The 18,308-nt window shown below is 25.6% G+C and overlaps 1 protein-coding gene across 2 annotated transcripts in view; it reads left to right on the top strand.

Annotated features, from left to right (window-relative positions):
• The first annotated feature begins 90 nt into the window (after positions 1 to 90).
• The window catches only part of LOC129959849 (mucosa-associated lymphoid tissue lymphoma translocation protein 1 homolog), a 37,930-nt gene continuing 19,712 nt past the window's right edge, over positions 91 to 18,308 (top strand). Inside the window, exons 1-11 of one of the 2 annotated variants that reach the window (XM_056072743.1) lie at positions 91 to 365; positions 3,038 to 3,188; positions 3,363 to 3,529; positions 4,029 to 4,200; positions 4,281 to 4,384; positions 7,521 to 7,600; positions 8,630 to 8,714; positions 9,876 to 10,010; positions 10,722 to 10,886; positions 12,952 to 13,158; positions 15,007 to 15,199. In XM_056072743.1, coding sequence (XP_055928718.1) covers positions 3,049 to 3,188; positions 3,363 to 3,529; positions 4,029 to 4,200; positions 4,281 to 4,384; positions 7,521 to 7,600; positions 8,630 to 8,714; positions 9,876 to 10,010; positions 10,722 to 10,886; positions 12,952 to 13,158; positions 15,007 to 15,199 — 1,448 coding nt within the window. In that variant the 5' untranslated portion in view covers positions 91 to 365; positions 3,038 to 3,048. Of the gene's footprint in view, positions 366 to 554; positions 573 to 3,037; positions 3,189 to 3,362; positions 3,530 to 4,028; positions 4,201 to 4,280; positions 4,385 to 7,520; positions 7,601 to 8,629; positions 8,715 to 9,875; positions 10,011 to 10,721; positions 10,887 to 12,951; positions 13,159 to 15,006; positions 15,200 to 18,308 lie in introns of those variants that run through there. The other variant, XM_056072747.1, reaches the window with a different exon arrangement.

The raw sequence follows: 18,308 nt of genomic DNA, 5'->3' as shown, positions 1-18,308 counted from the left end.
GATCCATAATAACAATAAAAAGATTTTTATTGGATAAAAATATTGAATTTCGGAAGATGATATAAAATAACATTGAATTAACGTTATATCTATAAGTTGTTTATGGACAGTATTGGTAAAGCCAAAAGCCAAGATGAAACGAAGTTGGAAATGTGTTATCTTTTCCATTCACCAAACATTCTTGAATATTGATGATAATAACCTCTTGTATTGCTATATTCCCAATTATTCAGTCATTCTAGTCAATTGAGTTTATACAGAAATATCATGACGTATTGAGGGTTTTTCTCCCTCAAAAATATATAAATACTTACTATTTAGATAACAATTAGAAAAGGAGAGGAAGTATTATTTGATCAAAAAAGGTAAATCTTTGATGTCATGTTTGCTTTCTTAATTCCCTCTCATATTTCTTGAATATTTAATATAACTTATATGCATAATCAGTGATCATTTTTATAAAGATTTTAATAAATCTAATTTTTGTCTTTCTCAAAGTTTTTACATTTCTGTGGTAGAAGAGTGCAGGAATTAGATGTTGAAAGCTGTACACGAATAAAATTTCTTATGAGGTTGTTAATATATTCTTGGTTTCAGTTTACTTTATTTTAATTTTTCTGTATATTTCATTTTTTTATCATAAAGATATTAAACCACTTAATTGCTATAATTATTCCACTTAATTGAGTCAGGAGCAAATGATTTTATTTAGGCCTGAAATTTTAGTATTAATTATATGCCATTGGTTAACTCTAATGTTTACCCCATAGCAGTAGTGAACATTTTAGCTATGAATACAACATAACCTATTTGTCAAGGGGTCGCTAATAATTATTGATATGCAGGTAATGTACAAGTACTCAAGGCATGGATATAAAGTCACACTTAACTATATATATTTTTTATTTTTAGACTTTTTTTATTGAAGCTTAGTGTGGTACTTAGCAGTGATTTTTTTTAATTGTCTTTGAAAAAAAAAAAGGAATAGGTTTAATCAAAGAATTTTCTTTGGTTGTGAATGAACAATGAAATTCCCTTTTTTTGTCTCTTTTTCACATTTTTATTCATTGTTTGTATATTTATTTATTTATTACCTCTTATTCTCATTTGCCAGATATTCTCATACGCAAAGCATTCTCTTTTAAGTGATCTAAAAAACTTATAGATCATAATAATTTTAAAAATTGAACAGTACAGTATTTCATTTATTGGAAAGACAAATCTGTATATTCTGAAATGGCTTAAAACTCATTTTTGTGTGAGATTATTTTTATACCATTATACTTTTTGGAAAATTATTGATGCAAAAGTGGATAATGATATTAAAATTTCAAAATTTTTGAATAATTAAAAAAAAATTTAAGGAGTTTCAGAATGCACATTTTTATGTTCCAAAATATGTTTGTACAAAATTTGGTAGTTCTAAGTCTATTCTACAGATTGCAAAGAGACAGACCTTAATTAATATCAAAAATGCTTATTTATTATTTCACTTCAGAATTAAAATTTTTCTATGTAAGATATTATTTTCTGAAATTTATATTCCTTTTCTTAATTTATTAAAATAGTAAAAGCAAATAATGTGGTATTTAATTTTACATGGAAGAAACTTAATTTGGGTATTCATTAAATTAAGTCAAAATATTATGATCTTAATTAACTAGAATTGTTATCTGTTTAAATCTCAGCTAGACTATTGAAAAGAATCTTATATTGCCACTATTTTACTCTATAAAATTCTACTTCATCTGATGTTTAAATCATGATCATTTATATTTTAAGAAGAAAAAATTAACCCAAGCTTATTACCTTCAGTAAATAAAATTGACAAAAAAAATTAATATATAAATTATTGAAGAAAAAAAAATGTTTATTGAATAAGATTTTAAAATTTTCAAAGTGGTTTAGTTATAGAAATTTCTATTTGTAAAATGTCAAAAAATAACTGAGAAAAATTTCTTAGTATACATACATGTGATATTGCATAAATGTATTATTACTTTACAAGAATAAACCTAAAATGTATGAATTTAAGTAAATGGTTGACACCCTTTTTCATTTATTGAGTTACAGCATTCAGTCTATTATATCCATAAATAAGAGAGAATATGTTTTTTTAAGATATTAATTATAAATTGATTTAGGGATGGTGAAAATTGTTAATTATAAATTATGATGGTTAAATAAACATTCCCACAAAGAATTTATAAAACGTCTTCTAATGTCTTCATGTATAATGAGACCAATCTTCTTGGAGATGAAAGTTTCTTTGAATAATTGAAAATAAAAAATTAGTAAGATTTAATATTTATCAACTTCTGTGAATTTGATTTCATTATGATGCTATAAATTTGAATATCAAAGTTATTCTTAGAGTATCTACATAATTGGATTTTTTTTTTTTTTGCAAATAAAACTGGGAGTATTTTATTGTTATTGACTACTTTTATAGTAATTTTTTAAAAATCTTATTGGAACTTTTATATTGTTGGTTTTGCCTTTCATGCACCTTCACCATTCAGCAATAGCTTACATACAACAATTAACAAAAACTAACAAATTAGATAGAAAAACATTTTTTTTATTAGTGGTGCTGAGATTAAAAAGGCATATATATTAAAATTGCATAGTTTTTTTTTTTTAATTATTCAAAAATTTCAAAAATATAGGTTAAAAACAAAAAATGATTAGTTCTGAAATGAAGGCGTAAAAACATAAAATCTTTTAACCTTGATTTTATCTCCTTTAGAACTGCATAGAAAGTGCAGTTTATTCTTTCAGTTGCTAAGGGACATGTATGTCATTCTGTTTGTTCCACATATGCACAAGTTTTTATTTTATCCTTTTTTTAAAAAAAGTTCTATAGGTTGGAAACAATATCAAATTATTAAACAGACTAATAGACTTGTGCATTGTTTTATTTTAAAATTACTGACTGGAAACCTAATATTTATAACAAATGTTTTTAATGACATTAATCACTCACTCTTAAAAAGTATTTAATATTGTTCTTAATAAGAATTATGTTTTATTTCAGTAAAAAGAAATATGGAATATTTTTATTCGGAAGGAAGCAATCCAAATATTTTGCAAATGGATTTCGAAAAATTTCTCAATATAAAATTAATATTGGATAAAAGAGCAATAAGGGAGGAATTTCTTCAAGTCTTACCAAAAGAAATATTCAGGTAAAACCATACTATTTTCCACTTCTGTACACAAATCTGAATTTATTTCCTAATACCTTTTAAGTAACTTTTTAAAATCATATTTATGAATATAATTTGTAATTAAAGTATTATTTTAATTCATAATATGTATTGAAAATTGCCTTTCTTACCTCATATTTTTTTTATTGGCAGTATTAATGAGTATAATTTAATGGAAATAGAAGGTAATCGAATGGATATGTCTCCAGGAAAATGGCTGCTTACATATTTGGGTAATATTGGTGGCTGTGTATCTGATTTAATATACTGGTTTGAACAAATGAATCTTGAACAAGCTTTAGTACATTTGAAAGAAGAAGGTAAGACAAATGTCATATCATGGCTTTTTTTTTTTTTTTTTGTTAAATTAAAAAAATTTTCTGTTATAAATGAATAACAAACTTAGTGCTTGTGTAATTCATATTTTATTTATTCAATTTTATTCAATTATCTTATTTATTGATGAAATTCTCATAGAGATATTTTAATTTAGTTTTCTGCTGTAAAAAATTAGTTCACTACCGAAAAAAAAAATGTTTCTTTATTTTGAATTTATAAATTACATTTTAATTAAAAATGCTTAAAAATAAATCCTTTCAATTTGCATATGTAAAATTAATTAATGAAATTCTTTAATTATTCACTTGATCTTATTTTAGAAAGAAAATTTATTGCACAAGTAGCAATTATATTGCTATTCAAAAAATAGCGCTAGTGATATTTATGTAAATTTAAACTCTTCAAAATTATATTGCTGATTCCCTATTTTATATATATATATATATAATATACATTTTCTGAAATATATATATATTAAAGAACCACTACAGATTATTGAACAACCTACATCCAATATAACTGTGAATGAAGGTGAAAAACTTTGTATCACATGTAAAGCGTCTGGCTATCCTCATCCTGAATATCAGTGGTTCAAAGATGATGAAGAATTATTACTTGAACAAGAAGAAGTTCTTTTGATCCCATGTGCCAAGTAATTATTTTTACGTATATGCTACTTGTGTTTTTATAAATAGTTGGAAAAATTATCATGTTTTTGTTGATTAATTTTAGGGAAGAGAATAGTGGGTCTTATGTTTGCAAAATTTCAAAAAGAAATTCTGATTCAAGTACTGAATCACTTTTGTCTGATCATGTTGCAGTTATAGTTTTACCATGTGAGTGATGATTTTGTAATACATTTCCTTTTTTCTATTCTTTTTTTAGAGGCTGTTTAAAGCAAATAAATTATTTAATAAATTTTTGTCATTAATGAAATTTTGTGTTTAATAAATATTTAAAAGAGTTTATTAATATTTTTTATTCCATTTTTCTTCATTTACTTTTGTTTCTTTGTGAGATATTTTACTATTATGACCATGTCATGCTTTCTTGACATCTAATTGGTATACATTCACCAAGACAATGAAGGCATTAAATCACTACATGTTATAATCATAATAGAAAATAATCCTTGTTAAATTTAGGAAATATTTTTACTGTTACCAAACATTATTTATTCATAAATTGAAAATCAGAATTAAATTGTTAAATAAAAGTTATAAAACAATTAATTTTGTAAATTATTTTACAATAATTGTAAAAAAGGGGGGGGGGAGTTTAAAAAAAAAACTTTATGAATGTTCAGTTTCTTCATTTATTGTCGATCCATTCATAACCTATTACTCTTAAATGATGTCATGTAAGCATATAGCCAATATTATGATGATCAATCCACATGTCTTTAAAACTTGTCAGGAATTATCAGAAAAGTTATAATTAACTTTTGCCCAACATTTTATAGCCGTATTTGAAATTGGATAGAACTCAAAAATTTTCAAAACCTTTTCCTTTTGAATGTTTCAAACCTTTCTTTTAAATTACTTCATAAGCCAAGAATATGCTAAAGTAATTTGTTTGTTAATTAATGTCATGTTTCTTACTGTAAGAAATACTTTTCTATCATTTATTTGTTTCATTTGATGCTGTTTTTCTTGCAGTATGTGATTGTTTTCTTTCCATAGTTTGTCATCTTACAGCTTTTGTTTTATGAAATATTTTTTTACCTGTGAATCTGTTAAAATAACCTCACTATTGGTTTCCACTTTGATGACTTTTCTATGATCAGTGTCTGGAAATAATTTTGTTTGCTGTGAACTGACATGAACCTCTCAGGTCAAAAGGGCCTATTTCTAAGGATTCAGTGAAGATAATAATGCAGAAAGGCTTTGTTCTGATACTGAAGGAGCTGCTTCTGTTTTAGCTTCCATTGCTTTGTATATCCTCTGTGAGATCTCATCCCTCAAATAAATCTGTTAGTGGGCTATCAGCCACAGCTGATGTCAAGAAGACATCATCTTCAAAGAAAAAAAAAGTCTTCATTAAGTAGCCAGATTTGAGATGCAAGGAAACCAAATATAACCTTCTTTGGCATTGTTGCATTTGGAGAGCATCACTATGGAAGAAATGTCTTATGTGACCAGTCTTTTAAAAGCTGTTCATCAATTAATCTACTGGTTAACTTTTTGAAAAATTTAAACACAGCTCATATTACAAATCTAATTGTTGCAATTCTTTTTTGTGTAGAGTAGGGATGACAAAAATATCATTGCATATTTTTCAACAAAGTTCAATGTTATTTAGTCAAGGTGATAGACAAAAGTGGTCAGATGCGGTTGTCAGAAGAAATAATAGGACATGCCTCTCTTTCGTGTCTCATGAAGCTTTAAGTGTCTTGCCCTAACATCTATACACATTACTTTACTGAGACATCTGTATTTCTTTCAGTTGTGCTTCAAAGGAAATCATGTTTAACATTTTTCCTAAAAAAGAAAAAAAAAGGAAAGTAAATTTTTAATTAAATTTTTCTTACCACTAATAGCAAGAAGCATTCTTATTAAAGTGCTTTGTAAAATTATTCCCTTTGCTTATATTGTGGTTCTAACCTGTTTGGTACCTTCACTAGCAGTTAACTTTCTTGCTTGGTAAATTTTGTCTATGCAGTCTCTAAAATATTATAAATATCTTAATATTGGAATTTGAATCTACCAAGATCTGGAAAGACTTAAAAATTTGTCTAAAAGTCCATATTATTACTCAAGCTAAAATGAATTAATTGAATACTTTACTCAAGTGAAGAACCAACCACTTAAAAAACTTTTGCATTTACTCCTGGTCACTAGAATTTTTATTTGATTTTTGAGTAATTATATGCCAATGTTTATACTTTCTTAATAGATAGGCCATAATATATTTTTGTAGCACTGTCTATGTATTGTTGAAACTTTGTCTCCTGTTTAACCATTAAAACCTGGAGAGTTTTTTTTTAATTGATAACATTAGATGTAACTGATTCAGGATAAAATAAAAGCAAACAAAAGCAGTTCTTTAATATAATTTAAGTGCAGCATCACCAAGAAATATCATTCCAAATTAATAAAATTTATCTATATTGTTTATTTATTTAATGATTCTTAAAATTGTTAAATTAGGAAATAATATTGATTTTTACTTGCAACCTACCATTACCATCAATGTTCATTTTAGTGTAGAATCCCTGGAATGTCATGAAATTACTTACAAAATAAGTACCACTTTTCACAGTGATCAACCAATTGCCACTTCTTCCACTGCCTCTTGTGAAAATGTATCCTTGTCCATCTTTCTTTTATAATTTCTCATATCAACTTAAAAAGAAAATATATAATATGAAATTAAAACTTACTTTGGTAAGTTGCTACATTGTAACAACTAGCCCCAATGGAATTGTAAGAAATTGTGGCATGATTTTTATCCTTGTGCCATGATTATATACCTTCATACCTGTGACTGTATAAAACAGTTGTACAGAACTTTTAAAGTGACATCACCACCTGAAATCCTGGCTTTTTCATGGTACACACTTTACACAGATATCTGCAAAGGTTCCAATGCAAATAAAAAATTAAAGTTTAAGATAAATTTCAAATAACTGCATAATTAAGGCTAATTTTGCTACTAACTGCAGGCAGTCCAAAAATCATTGTGGAGGCCAGACAAATGAGGACTGCCAATTAACTAATAAGAGAAAAATGAATTTCAACTGACAGTTGATTTGAAATTCGAATATAATAACTTATTCTGTATAACTAGACCATGTCTCCACTATGATGATGAGATTAATATTATATATATCAACAGAATCTACAAAAGGGACACATGTTTTGTTTAATAATTTGTTATGAGTGATAAAAACTTTTGGTATTTCTTCATTTACAAAAGGATTTTACATTGTACTTCATTATATTTAATATTTTATTCTTTTTGTTAATATAGGCAAGCCTTCAAATTCTTTTGCTTTTACAAGACAATATTCTGAGAAACAACCTCTGTCAACTCAGCCAATCAATACCATTGTAAGTTGTTGCTTGTGTAACTTGATTTTCGGCAGTAAGAATATTTCTTAAGGAATATCTAAAAAATATAGATTCATAAGTATATATGAATAAATATATTAAACAAAAAGGTTATTGCATATTCTCATATAGCAATTATATTTTAATTTAAAATTTTCAAAATTCTTCTAGGGAAATTTAAAAAAAAAGTATGTAATTTGTTACTTTTAATATTCTGTAGAAATTAATATAAATTATTAAAAACTTTATATAATATGGTGTCTAGAGGTAAAGTAAATTTTGAAAAAGGTATAATAATAACCATGTTAAACATTTCTATATTTACAATACTAGACTATTCACAGAAAGGAGATATGGCAGTTTAAATTAAAAGTAAAGTAAGTTTAAATAAGTTTCACCTGTGAGATGGGGATACCAAACATGGTCAAGGCCTAAACATGGTTTGTTTTAATTTTTTCTTTTAAAATGGATCACATAAGAGATGTCAGACCTCATGTCCATTTCTGGCGAAAAAATTAAATGCTCTTCTTTCAGAAGCTTTTAACCTTTTATTTGCCGAATTATTTTGCCATCAATTTTTCAACTTTATTTTTGCACCAATAGTTAAGTTTCCTTATAGAATAATCCCTGGGAATCCAAGTATTTTTTTAATTAAATGAAATATTTTAATAAAATTAATTAATAATTAATTATTTTTAATTTCTACTTTTAACTTATATTAACTACTTGCTGTCTGGGTTACATTCTCTGTGTTCTTTTGAGTACCATCAGAAAAATAGTCATATTATAAAGATATAAGTCAGATTTAAATGGTACTTTTAATTACCATCAGTAAATAAAAGTTAAGGCACCTGACATCATGCACCTGCAAACTTCTCTCATTGGGTGCTAAAATTCAACTAGATTGTTTTGACTTTATTGGTATCACCGTCTCTTACAATCGAAATTAATAAACATTTTAATTAATTACTATCCCTTAATTGAAACAAGTTTACAGCTCTTAATATTACTTTCTACATTTATTCATAGATAAAAGCTGATCTGGAATATAATCAAACTAAGCTAAAAGAATGTCAAGAGCAAAATAATCTGTCCAGAAAATGTCACAAATCAGGTATATTAAAATTTCATATTAATATGTAAATATCATATGATAAAAATTGCTTATTACTTTTATATCTTGTGTTATTATTAATTATTTGCTCTTTTAGTACATTTGCTGTAATTTTTTTTTAAATTCTAAACTTCCATTCACATTATTTACAGAAATATGTTATTAATTTTGATGCTACTGCTTTTCTTTTTAATGCTGATTAATAATCAGACTTTGAAACAAAAATCTAACATTTTGTGTTTCTCAGTGTTGATAATTATCGTTGTTGAAGGCTCCTTAATTAAATGGCAAAAAATATCAAAAATTAATTATGGTTTTCAATAAAAATGTGTTTTCTATTCATTTTATAATTTTGAAAATAAAGAAATTTTGATTTGATTCTAGTAAATAATCAAATTATAACTCTGCTATAGTTAAGAACAAATAATTACATTTGATCAAATGAAATAAAAAAATTATTTAAAAAAGTAGTTTTCCACTAGCAGCTTCATATATATTTTAACAATTAATTTAATAGTCAAATGTTCATTGTGTATAATTACTTTCTACAAAACTGTTATTATGACTGAAAAGGATAAAGAAAAGATGTTAGAAAATTTCTTTCAAACTAATTCTTTCTAAATTTGAATTGTGGATAATTTGAGTTTATATACAAACTAAGATTTTTAAAAAATTACTATGATTAACACATCATTTCACCATATTACTAGAGGATCCTATATTTCATTTTTTAAAGTTAAATATTGTAAAAAATAAACAATAATAAAAATATTAATGCATATAAATGTATATGCTGTGCAAAATGTCATATACTAATAAATATTTCTTCTTCGGAATAATCTGTGAACATTTTAATATTTATTTTACTTAACCAGTTTTGAAATGTAAATGATTAAAAAGTGGATGCATATTATTCTATAAAATATTTTAGTTTATCTTAAGTGTTATCAAAAACAGTTTTTTAAAATTATTTATTGAACATAATAGAACATTTTTACTGCTTTTTTTTATCCAAAAAATAAATCATCTTTGTTGAGTTCTAACTGAATAATATAATTATCTCAAATTGAAAAGTGAAAGGATAGTTAAAAGTACAAGTACTATTTAAATTCATATTTGAATTTTTAAGAAAATAATTGTTTATATAAATACATATTCCAGAAAAAATTATTATTGTGAAACAGCCTCGTTCATACAAGAAAGTAGCTCAAGGTTCGATGCTCTGGTTTAAATGCATTGCAAAATCCTCTCATCCTGTGAAATATCAATGGTACAGAGATGGCCGAAAGTTAGATGGTATTATATTTTCTACTAATTTTATTTTATTTTTGAAATTGATATTAAAAAAATGTTACATTTCTTCTAATAACTGTTATTTTAAAATTATTTTACTTTGCTTGTAATTTTATCATATTATTTAAAATCTTAAAGAACTGGCAAATATGTGTAAAAAGTTCCAATTTATATTTTTAAAATGAAACGTTGTTGGAACTGTTTTGTATTTCATATAGTCTTTATCTAAAGAGATAAGAAGTTAGATAATGAAGAATAAGGTTTATCATTAAATATTTAAATGAAGGTTTTTTTCCTTCATATAAACAAATGATGATTGCATTTTGAAGTTTGTATGGAGTATACAGAACTATAAGTTACAAATTACCAATAAAAATTACAAATAAAATATAGTTTCTTGTAGGTATTATTAGCCTTTATGATCAGGGATATATTTAATACAATTTGAAGCATTATTTTAAAAGTATTGGAAAAACATGTTTATTTTTCTTTGTTGTGATGCATAAAATATTAGATTTTAAGGTGAGAGGGGCGGGGGAAATAGTATTTATAGTTCAAATTTTATTTAAGATTTGTAAAGATTTACCTTTTTTATAGGGGGGGGGGGAATAGTATTTATAATTAAAATTTTAAAGTTCAAATTTTATTTAAGAATTTTAAAGATTTACCTTTATAATAAATAACATTTATCCTTTTAATTCATTCAACTTTTAGATCAGACTTCAACTAAATTATTGGTTGATGAGCTATATCCTGATCAAGAAACTGGAAGCATGAAATTCAAATTTTTTTGTGAAGTTTATAATGACTATGACCAAGTTATTTCTGACTTTGCAACTGTTGAACTTTCTGAATCGGATGACAAAACTAAATTTGTTGGTAGGTTGTTTTGCTATAATTAGTTGCGTTTTAGATATTCAGTGTGTCGTTTAACTGTATTTATTAATTATTATTTATATTTCAATTGATTATTTGTAATTTGATAATAAATTTTATTCATGTTTCCTGATATGTATGAAATGAAAATGTTTGCATTTTCAATTCATTATCTGAAAAATTATCTCTCCTTATATTTTTTTCCCTCTTCTACTTCTCTTTCCAGTTTAGAAACCATTTCGGAATTTTTTTTTATATTATTATGTATCATCAATTTTTATTTCTCTACGTGTTTTTAAAATTGATTATTATTATTATTATGTAAATATTATTCCAATCTCTTGATATTATAATGTATGTTTTTATTTGCTTGTGCATTATAAATCATGTTTTTAATGTTTATTTAGTCACTAAAGTTTCGTAAATTATTGATTATGCATTTTAGAGATAATATTCAATTCTAGTTACTTATTTCTGATATTCTAATTAACTATTAATCAATTGTAATTTGTTCAACGTTCACCATTATTCAGTTGAATTCACTATTATTATTCAGCAAATTAAAGATTTAAAAAAGTAATTTTTTTTTTTTTTGAATCTGTAATATTGCTTCTCTGCATAGTTTAAAAATTCATAGTAAGGAAGAAACTTTAATTGATAATTTAATGGTTACTGAATTGAAGCCAGATCAAAGATCTCTTGTCTTGGCAACAAAAATAGAGGTTCTTAAATATACCAGAATTTCAATGATATCTTTGTTATCTGGGAACCATGATCTGGGATTCTAAAGAATTTGTTACCTTGCTCTGGGAAGTATAAAAATGTGAGAGAGAGCTTTAGGCAGTCAATAGAGAAATGAGTTTTCACTTTGGAGTATTGATTGCGGAACAAGTTCTCCAATTGTTTTGCATTGAGCTATACTGCCCGTGTGAATGCTTTGGTTGCAGTTTGTAGCTTGTGTTTTATACTTCTTGTGGGATAAACCTCATTATTCATTATCACATTTGTTAGCTTTTTCATCAGATGGATTACTTATCACAATATTTGTACAAAATTTATAAATTCTATATAATAAAGAAACTCTGAACATGTGGAATTATCTTCGATTTAAGACTTTTATTTTCATTGAATAACTGGCCATGTTCCTTTAACTATTTAAACGGTTAATATATGTTTTTAAAAAGTGAAACTTAAAAAACTTAAGTGCAGACGTTTAATTAATTGTGAAAATAAAATAGAAAACTGCTTTCCTTTTAAAAAACAGATTCAAATGTTTGATTGCATTGATTTTTTTTAAAAAAATATTTGTTCAAATTTTATTTATTGAAGCAAAAATACATTTGTTTATTTTCCATTAAATAGGTTTTTGTGGTGACATGGGTGCAGTGTCCATTTCAAAATTAGAAAGCAGGAATTTGAAATTAAGAATCTATCTTATTTAATATTTATTGCTATATGCTTGTGTACATTAAATCTGTTATATGAGATTAATCATGATCAAACTAGTGTGAAAACTTTGGGAGATTGGAGATTGTTTCTGGTATAATTCTCACATCAAATCATGATTCATAATCACTAAGTCTGCTCAAACAGTCCTTAGATAACTTCTGAACATTAATAAAACTCAGTATATTAACTGTATCAAACTGTTTCTAATGTCATTAATATTATTTTGTATTGTATGTAAATGTCATTAATATAAAAAAGTAAAAGTAAAATAAGGAAAGCTTGGTTCAGCATACGTCATATTACTTCTGTTTTTTATTAATATTATTATTGTTCTGATTTATATAAAAGTAATTTATTAACAGTATGAAGGAATTTGAGGTTAGTGCTCATTGATATAAAAATATGTTCCATTTAGGGATTAAAATTCATCCTAATGTCTGTTCTCATCATACACTATGAAAATATTTAATTATAAATATTTCTTATCCCAATTCATTGAAATATGATTTTTGTTCATATCTTTCATATTTGTGTGAAGTGTGCTTTGTTTAATTACTTTCTTGTAAGAAAATATAGGATTTCATACTTAGGGATATATCCTTTTATATTACTTTTACAGCTGAAGAAAAGATTGCATTTCTGATTGCTAATGATAAGTATAAAGCCTATAAAGAAGATCTAGCAACGCCTGCTGTTGATGTTGTTGACATGGCAAAACTGTTAAAGTCTATTAATTTTAAAGTTATTGTTTTTCGAAATCTTAATTTAAAAGAAATGCAAAGTTCTTTTCAAGCCTTTTGCAGATTATTAAAAGCTGGTGCATATGGTAGGTGCAAATTTTTGGCATTTACATATATTTAAAATGAAACATTTATACAATTTCTTATAGTATATTATTATGCCTTTCCACAATTTTGCATTAATGAAATTATTTATTTATAATGTATAAAGTCAAAACTGAAATTACAAATGGACTTTTGAAGTTACCTTTTAGATTTCTTCATTTATATTTGTTTTAATTCATTGAATTTTATTTTATTGAATCTACAATTATAGTAATGAAATAGAAAGGTTTCGGTTTCATTAATGGAAATTGCTTAAATAAGTTTCATGCTGTGAGATCAATAAAAGTGTCTGATTTTGCAATTTTTAAAAGAGAACATTTGTATTTGAAATTACATGCATTAAAAATATGCCAAATGATAATTTGGCAAATTATTACTTTTATTTTATCTGATTAATAATTGGGACACTTTCCAATGTTAAAATAACTTGCATATTGCAGATTAATATTTATAAATGACAACATTCGAGCTTAAAGAAACAAAGAGCAGATAATGGATAGAAATTTACAAAATAGGCTACAAGTTAAGTTGTTTTCATGCATAAAGTGTTATCTATTTTTGGTCAACTAGTTTGTCGGGAATGCTGGTTATCTTTAATTTCAGTTACATTTTTTAGGTATAACTTCAAATCCATGATACCATGAAATTGCCAGGCATTAAAATTGTGTTATTTTAATTGTCTTACACATACTCTGCTGATTGTGTACATGAAACATTTTAATGGTGACCAGTTCCATAACATCATGACACTATTAAGCATATAAATATGTTGTCCATTTTTCTTATAAACTTGATGATGTTGTAACTGCACTTTTTTTATACATCTTATAAACTATGCAGATATTAAACAGAATCTTACTTCAACTTTCAGCAGTGGACAAAAAATCACCCAGTCAGATAGTTGATGAAACAATGAAAAGGCTTGAACTTCAGGGCAACAATATAATTTATTGTTAGAAATTTGGCAAAAAAAAATATTTTTAAAAAAATGCCGAATTTCTGAAAAAAATTCACATGACTATTAAATTAGTATCATTAAAAAGAAAAGTTTTTTAAATTTTGAAATTGTGCAAATTAACTTTTGTGCAATAATATGTTCATGAATAAAAGACAAAGTCCAGCTTAATTTTTGATTAATTAAAATTCTAAATAAATTTTCAAAAAAAATTGCTTTGAAATGTGCATTCTCACCCTCCAAGGTATATATATATATATATATTTACTAAATTCGGCACTTTCAGGTCAAACATTTTTGTTTGACCTGAAAGTCACCCGTTTAGTGCCATAACATGCACATATATTCATTTTTATTATTAGTAAAGATTGTTGTAATTGAAAAAGTTTGAATTTCTTCAATTTCTATTTTTGCAACAACAACAACCCACTACCATTCTTTCACAGAATGGCAAAATTTATCAAATATAGTTGTCAAATATGTAAATGTTTTAAAGCTGGCTTCCATTCTTCTTTTAGAAGAATTTACAGTTTTCAATTATTTTCATAATATTCTGGATTAATTTTCCTTTGAGCATGAGAGGTTACTCATACGGCTTGGATTGTCTTTTAACTATATTTATAGATCTTCAATAAATATATTTTAATGAAAAATAGGCGTAATTAAGGTATTTAATTGTAAAAATTAAATGTTAAATCATTATTGAATTTTAGTTTGAGGGACTGGACATATAATAATCATTAATTATTGCTAATTGAGTATTAAAATTTAATTTTGATTCTAATATTATAAAAATATAACTCTTGTATATATATATATATATATATGTATGTTTTTATATAGATATTTTTCTGCAAAACTTTTTTTTTATTAGCTGTAGTATTTTTTGCGGGGCATGGATTTGAGTGTTATGGGCAAACCTATCTTCAACCTGTTGATTGTAGTGAAAATTTTCTACCAGAAGAATCTATGTGTACTGAATATATTTTACAACAAATGCAGGAAACCAATCCAGCATTAATTGTTCTCTTGATAGATGCATGTCGAAAACAACCACCTGAACTTAGGTATCTAAATATTCATCATAATTTATTGTTTGCAAAGATTTTTAAATCATTAATATATTCAACAATTATATTAGATTCTTTATGAATGATTTGATTAAAAAAATTATTAATTCTTGTTGCATCTAGCATTTGTAATGAAGATTTTAAGGATATTTAATTATATAATAGAAAAATTAAACAAAATGAAAATAAAAAAGATGAAGCAAAAAGCCCCAATGATTATGAAAAATCTAAAAGTGGCTTTCTTGCTACAGTTCAAAAGTAAAGAACAATATTATATATTTTACACATTTTTTATAAAATATCAATGCTTTTTTAATGAAAAATTAAAATTACAATAATTGATTTATAAGAATTTGAAATAAAGCAAAATATTCTTTAAAAAAATATTATTTTTTTAAAAATGCAATCATCATTATCTAACAGAAATTGTCCCAACATATGAGTTGTGCTGGAAGCGTTTTAATATTTCTTTGGATTATTAATGATTAATATTTACAATAATTTCGTAATTATAACTACTTTTATGATTTGTAAATTTAATAAATAAATTTAACTGTAGAATCAAATTTTTATGATTTATGGATCACAAATTTAAAAAAATTATTTTTTTTGTTTCTGTGATTTCAGCGGAGGCCCTTGAAACTTTGAAGGATTGATGACCTTGTATTAATTGATGTTACTTTGACTATTCAGAATTTTATTCTTGTACCAATTTCATAATTGTTATATTTCTTAGAATGAAAAAGTATTTTCCTGCCAATATATGGACACTCAAAAATCCAGAAGTTGTCTCCCCAAAACTTTCTTGCATACTCTCTAATAAAGGTTTTACTCCCTCCCCCCTAAACCACTGAAAAAAATTTCAGGCTTTGAATAAAATGGCAAATGTCTTCTTGGAATTGGCGAAGAATACTTGTAAAAAGTTGATTTTTGGCATGAAATTAACATTTTTACTTAACATATCATGTAATCCTTGATGATAGTTTTGGTAATTAATCTCGAACATTTAACAATAGATATCTAAAAACTGGATTTGTATCTCAGATGTGTTGTTTCCAGTTGATTGACACCAAAATCTGGCACAGAATTACAATTGTAATCATAAAATTATATATCATGTTTCATGCATTTAATTCAATGCAAATGTGATAACTCAAATATGCATGCTTGTGAAAGTACAGACAACAGAAAGTCTTTTTGATGTATTTCGCCTTATTTTAATTTGTATCTATATTTTAAATTTTAAATCTGTGTACTGAATTTTATTCATGTAGCTCTTTTTGCTTTGTAGTTATTTTGTTAACTTATATTCAGATAGACAGATTTCCACTAAATGGATTTTGGTCAAAATTTGATAGGAATCTACAGTTTGGGTATAAAAATTACTTATCAAATTTTATCAATGTAGCTCAAAGCTCAGTTAGTTTTTGAGATCTTTACATTAACAGGCATAACCCCCAAAAATGTGTTTTTCGAATTTCGGGAGGTTTAAAGTATGGAAATATGTCTAAACTTCAATTTTTTCGACGATTACAATACTTTTTCTATAGTTCGAATATGAAAAAGTAAAAAAGAAAAAATTAGTAAATTTGGAATTTTTTCACTATTTTTTTTAAATTTCACTACGTAATTATGTCTAAATATTATATTAACAGAAAATAAATGTCTTTTAAATAACTGTAGACATAATTTATTGTCGAATATATATTAAAAATTAAACACATTGGTCACCATTTATGGAATGGCTCAAGTTATACCTTGTTAGAGAATTTATTTAAACCACAAACTTTGATCTCTCTATATATAAAAGAAGGTCTTGTTATAGTTATTGTTTTCGAAATTACTGTCACCAAGCTTATTTAGACAATCATTCAAGTGTTATAATTTTTTATGCATCTTTCAATTTTTAGGGCATTGAAATGAGATGAATTTATTTATTATAACGAATTATCATCAAAATAATTTACCCTAAGGGAGGATCCGAAAAGGAGTTATTTTCTTTAAGTGTTAGTTATTCTTCTGTGTGTGTAGAGCCATGTTAATTCTGGCTCGAAAAACAGGCTTCTACTAATCGGATTATATATCAAATCAAATATCTCTCACGGGCGCTAGGGGAAAGCCCGGTTGAGATGAATGCTTAGAGATGGCTCATATTACAAAAATCACACACTAATTTAACATAAACGAATTTAATGAACTGGAGGAACGGCTGGGCGGTTTTACATCGATGAACACTATTACATTACTGAATACAGTTTTAATTGCGGGAATCAGATAGCTTCTTATTGGCTGTTGAGTGATGACGCGAGCGCCGTCAGGATGACGCTCCGTACACCACATATATTGATTTTTACTTTCTCGTATACAAAATATAGTGGGGAAATATTGTGATAGTCAAAAATTTTGACAAACTCCCCAAGTTCGAAAAACTATATTTTTGATATTATGTCTGGCTATTTGTGATAAAGATAATACAAAATTGCTTGAATTGGACTGTTGCAATTTGTTTTATGGTCATTGCAATCCAAATTTAAATTCTCTGGTAATCCAAATTTAAATTGATAAGATTGTTACAAAACGGAAAGAACTGAATGAATAAAATTCGATGCTCAGATTTAGCATTTAAAATATAGATATTAGAGTTGGAACTAAATCCATCAAATGGTTGACTTTCTTTCAGTCTTTCCTTCCACAAGCTGAATTGTAATTCAAAATGGTATCTGTCAGTCTGTATAATAACACAAAAACATTTTATCTTAAATATACATGAAAAATTTTATGTAATTTTGTGACTACAATTATGGTTGTGAGTCATATTTTTGTTTCAGTTGTTTGGAGACCATACGTCTAAAATGCAAATTCGTTTTTCTTGTACCTATTACAAAATTCCAGGAATTTATTGTCCAAAAAGTTTCAAGGATCAGTAATATATAATCCATGCCAAAGATCTATATTTCATTACTGTTATTCATCAAAAGCATTCATAGTCTTACTTGAGATCCATAATTTCATTCGAGTTGAAGAGGAAACACCTTTAATAGAGAGTTCACAAGAAAATTTTGAAGAAACTACTTCTGCTGGTTTTTCAAGTAATATTCTTTAACTA

This window comes from Argiope bruennichi, chromosome 2 (genome assembly GCF_947563725.1).
Source record: "Argiope bruennichi chromosome 2, qqArgBrue1.1, whole genome shotgun sequence".
Classification (NCBI taxonomy): Eukaryota; Metazoa; Arthropoda; class Arachnida; order Araneae; family Araneidae; genus Argiope; species Argiope bruennichi.
The sequence above is the reverse complement of the archived record's forward strand: the minus strand, read 5'-3'. Positions and strand labels throughout refer to the sequence as shown.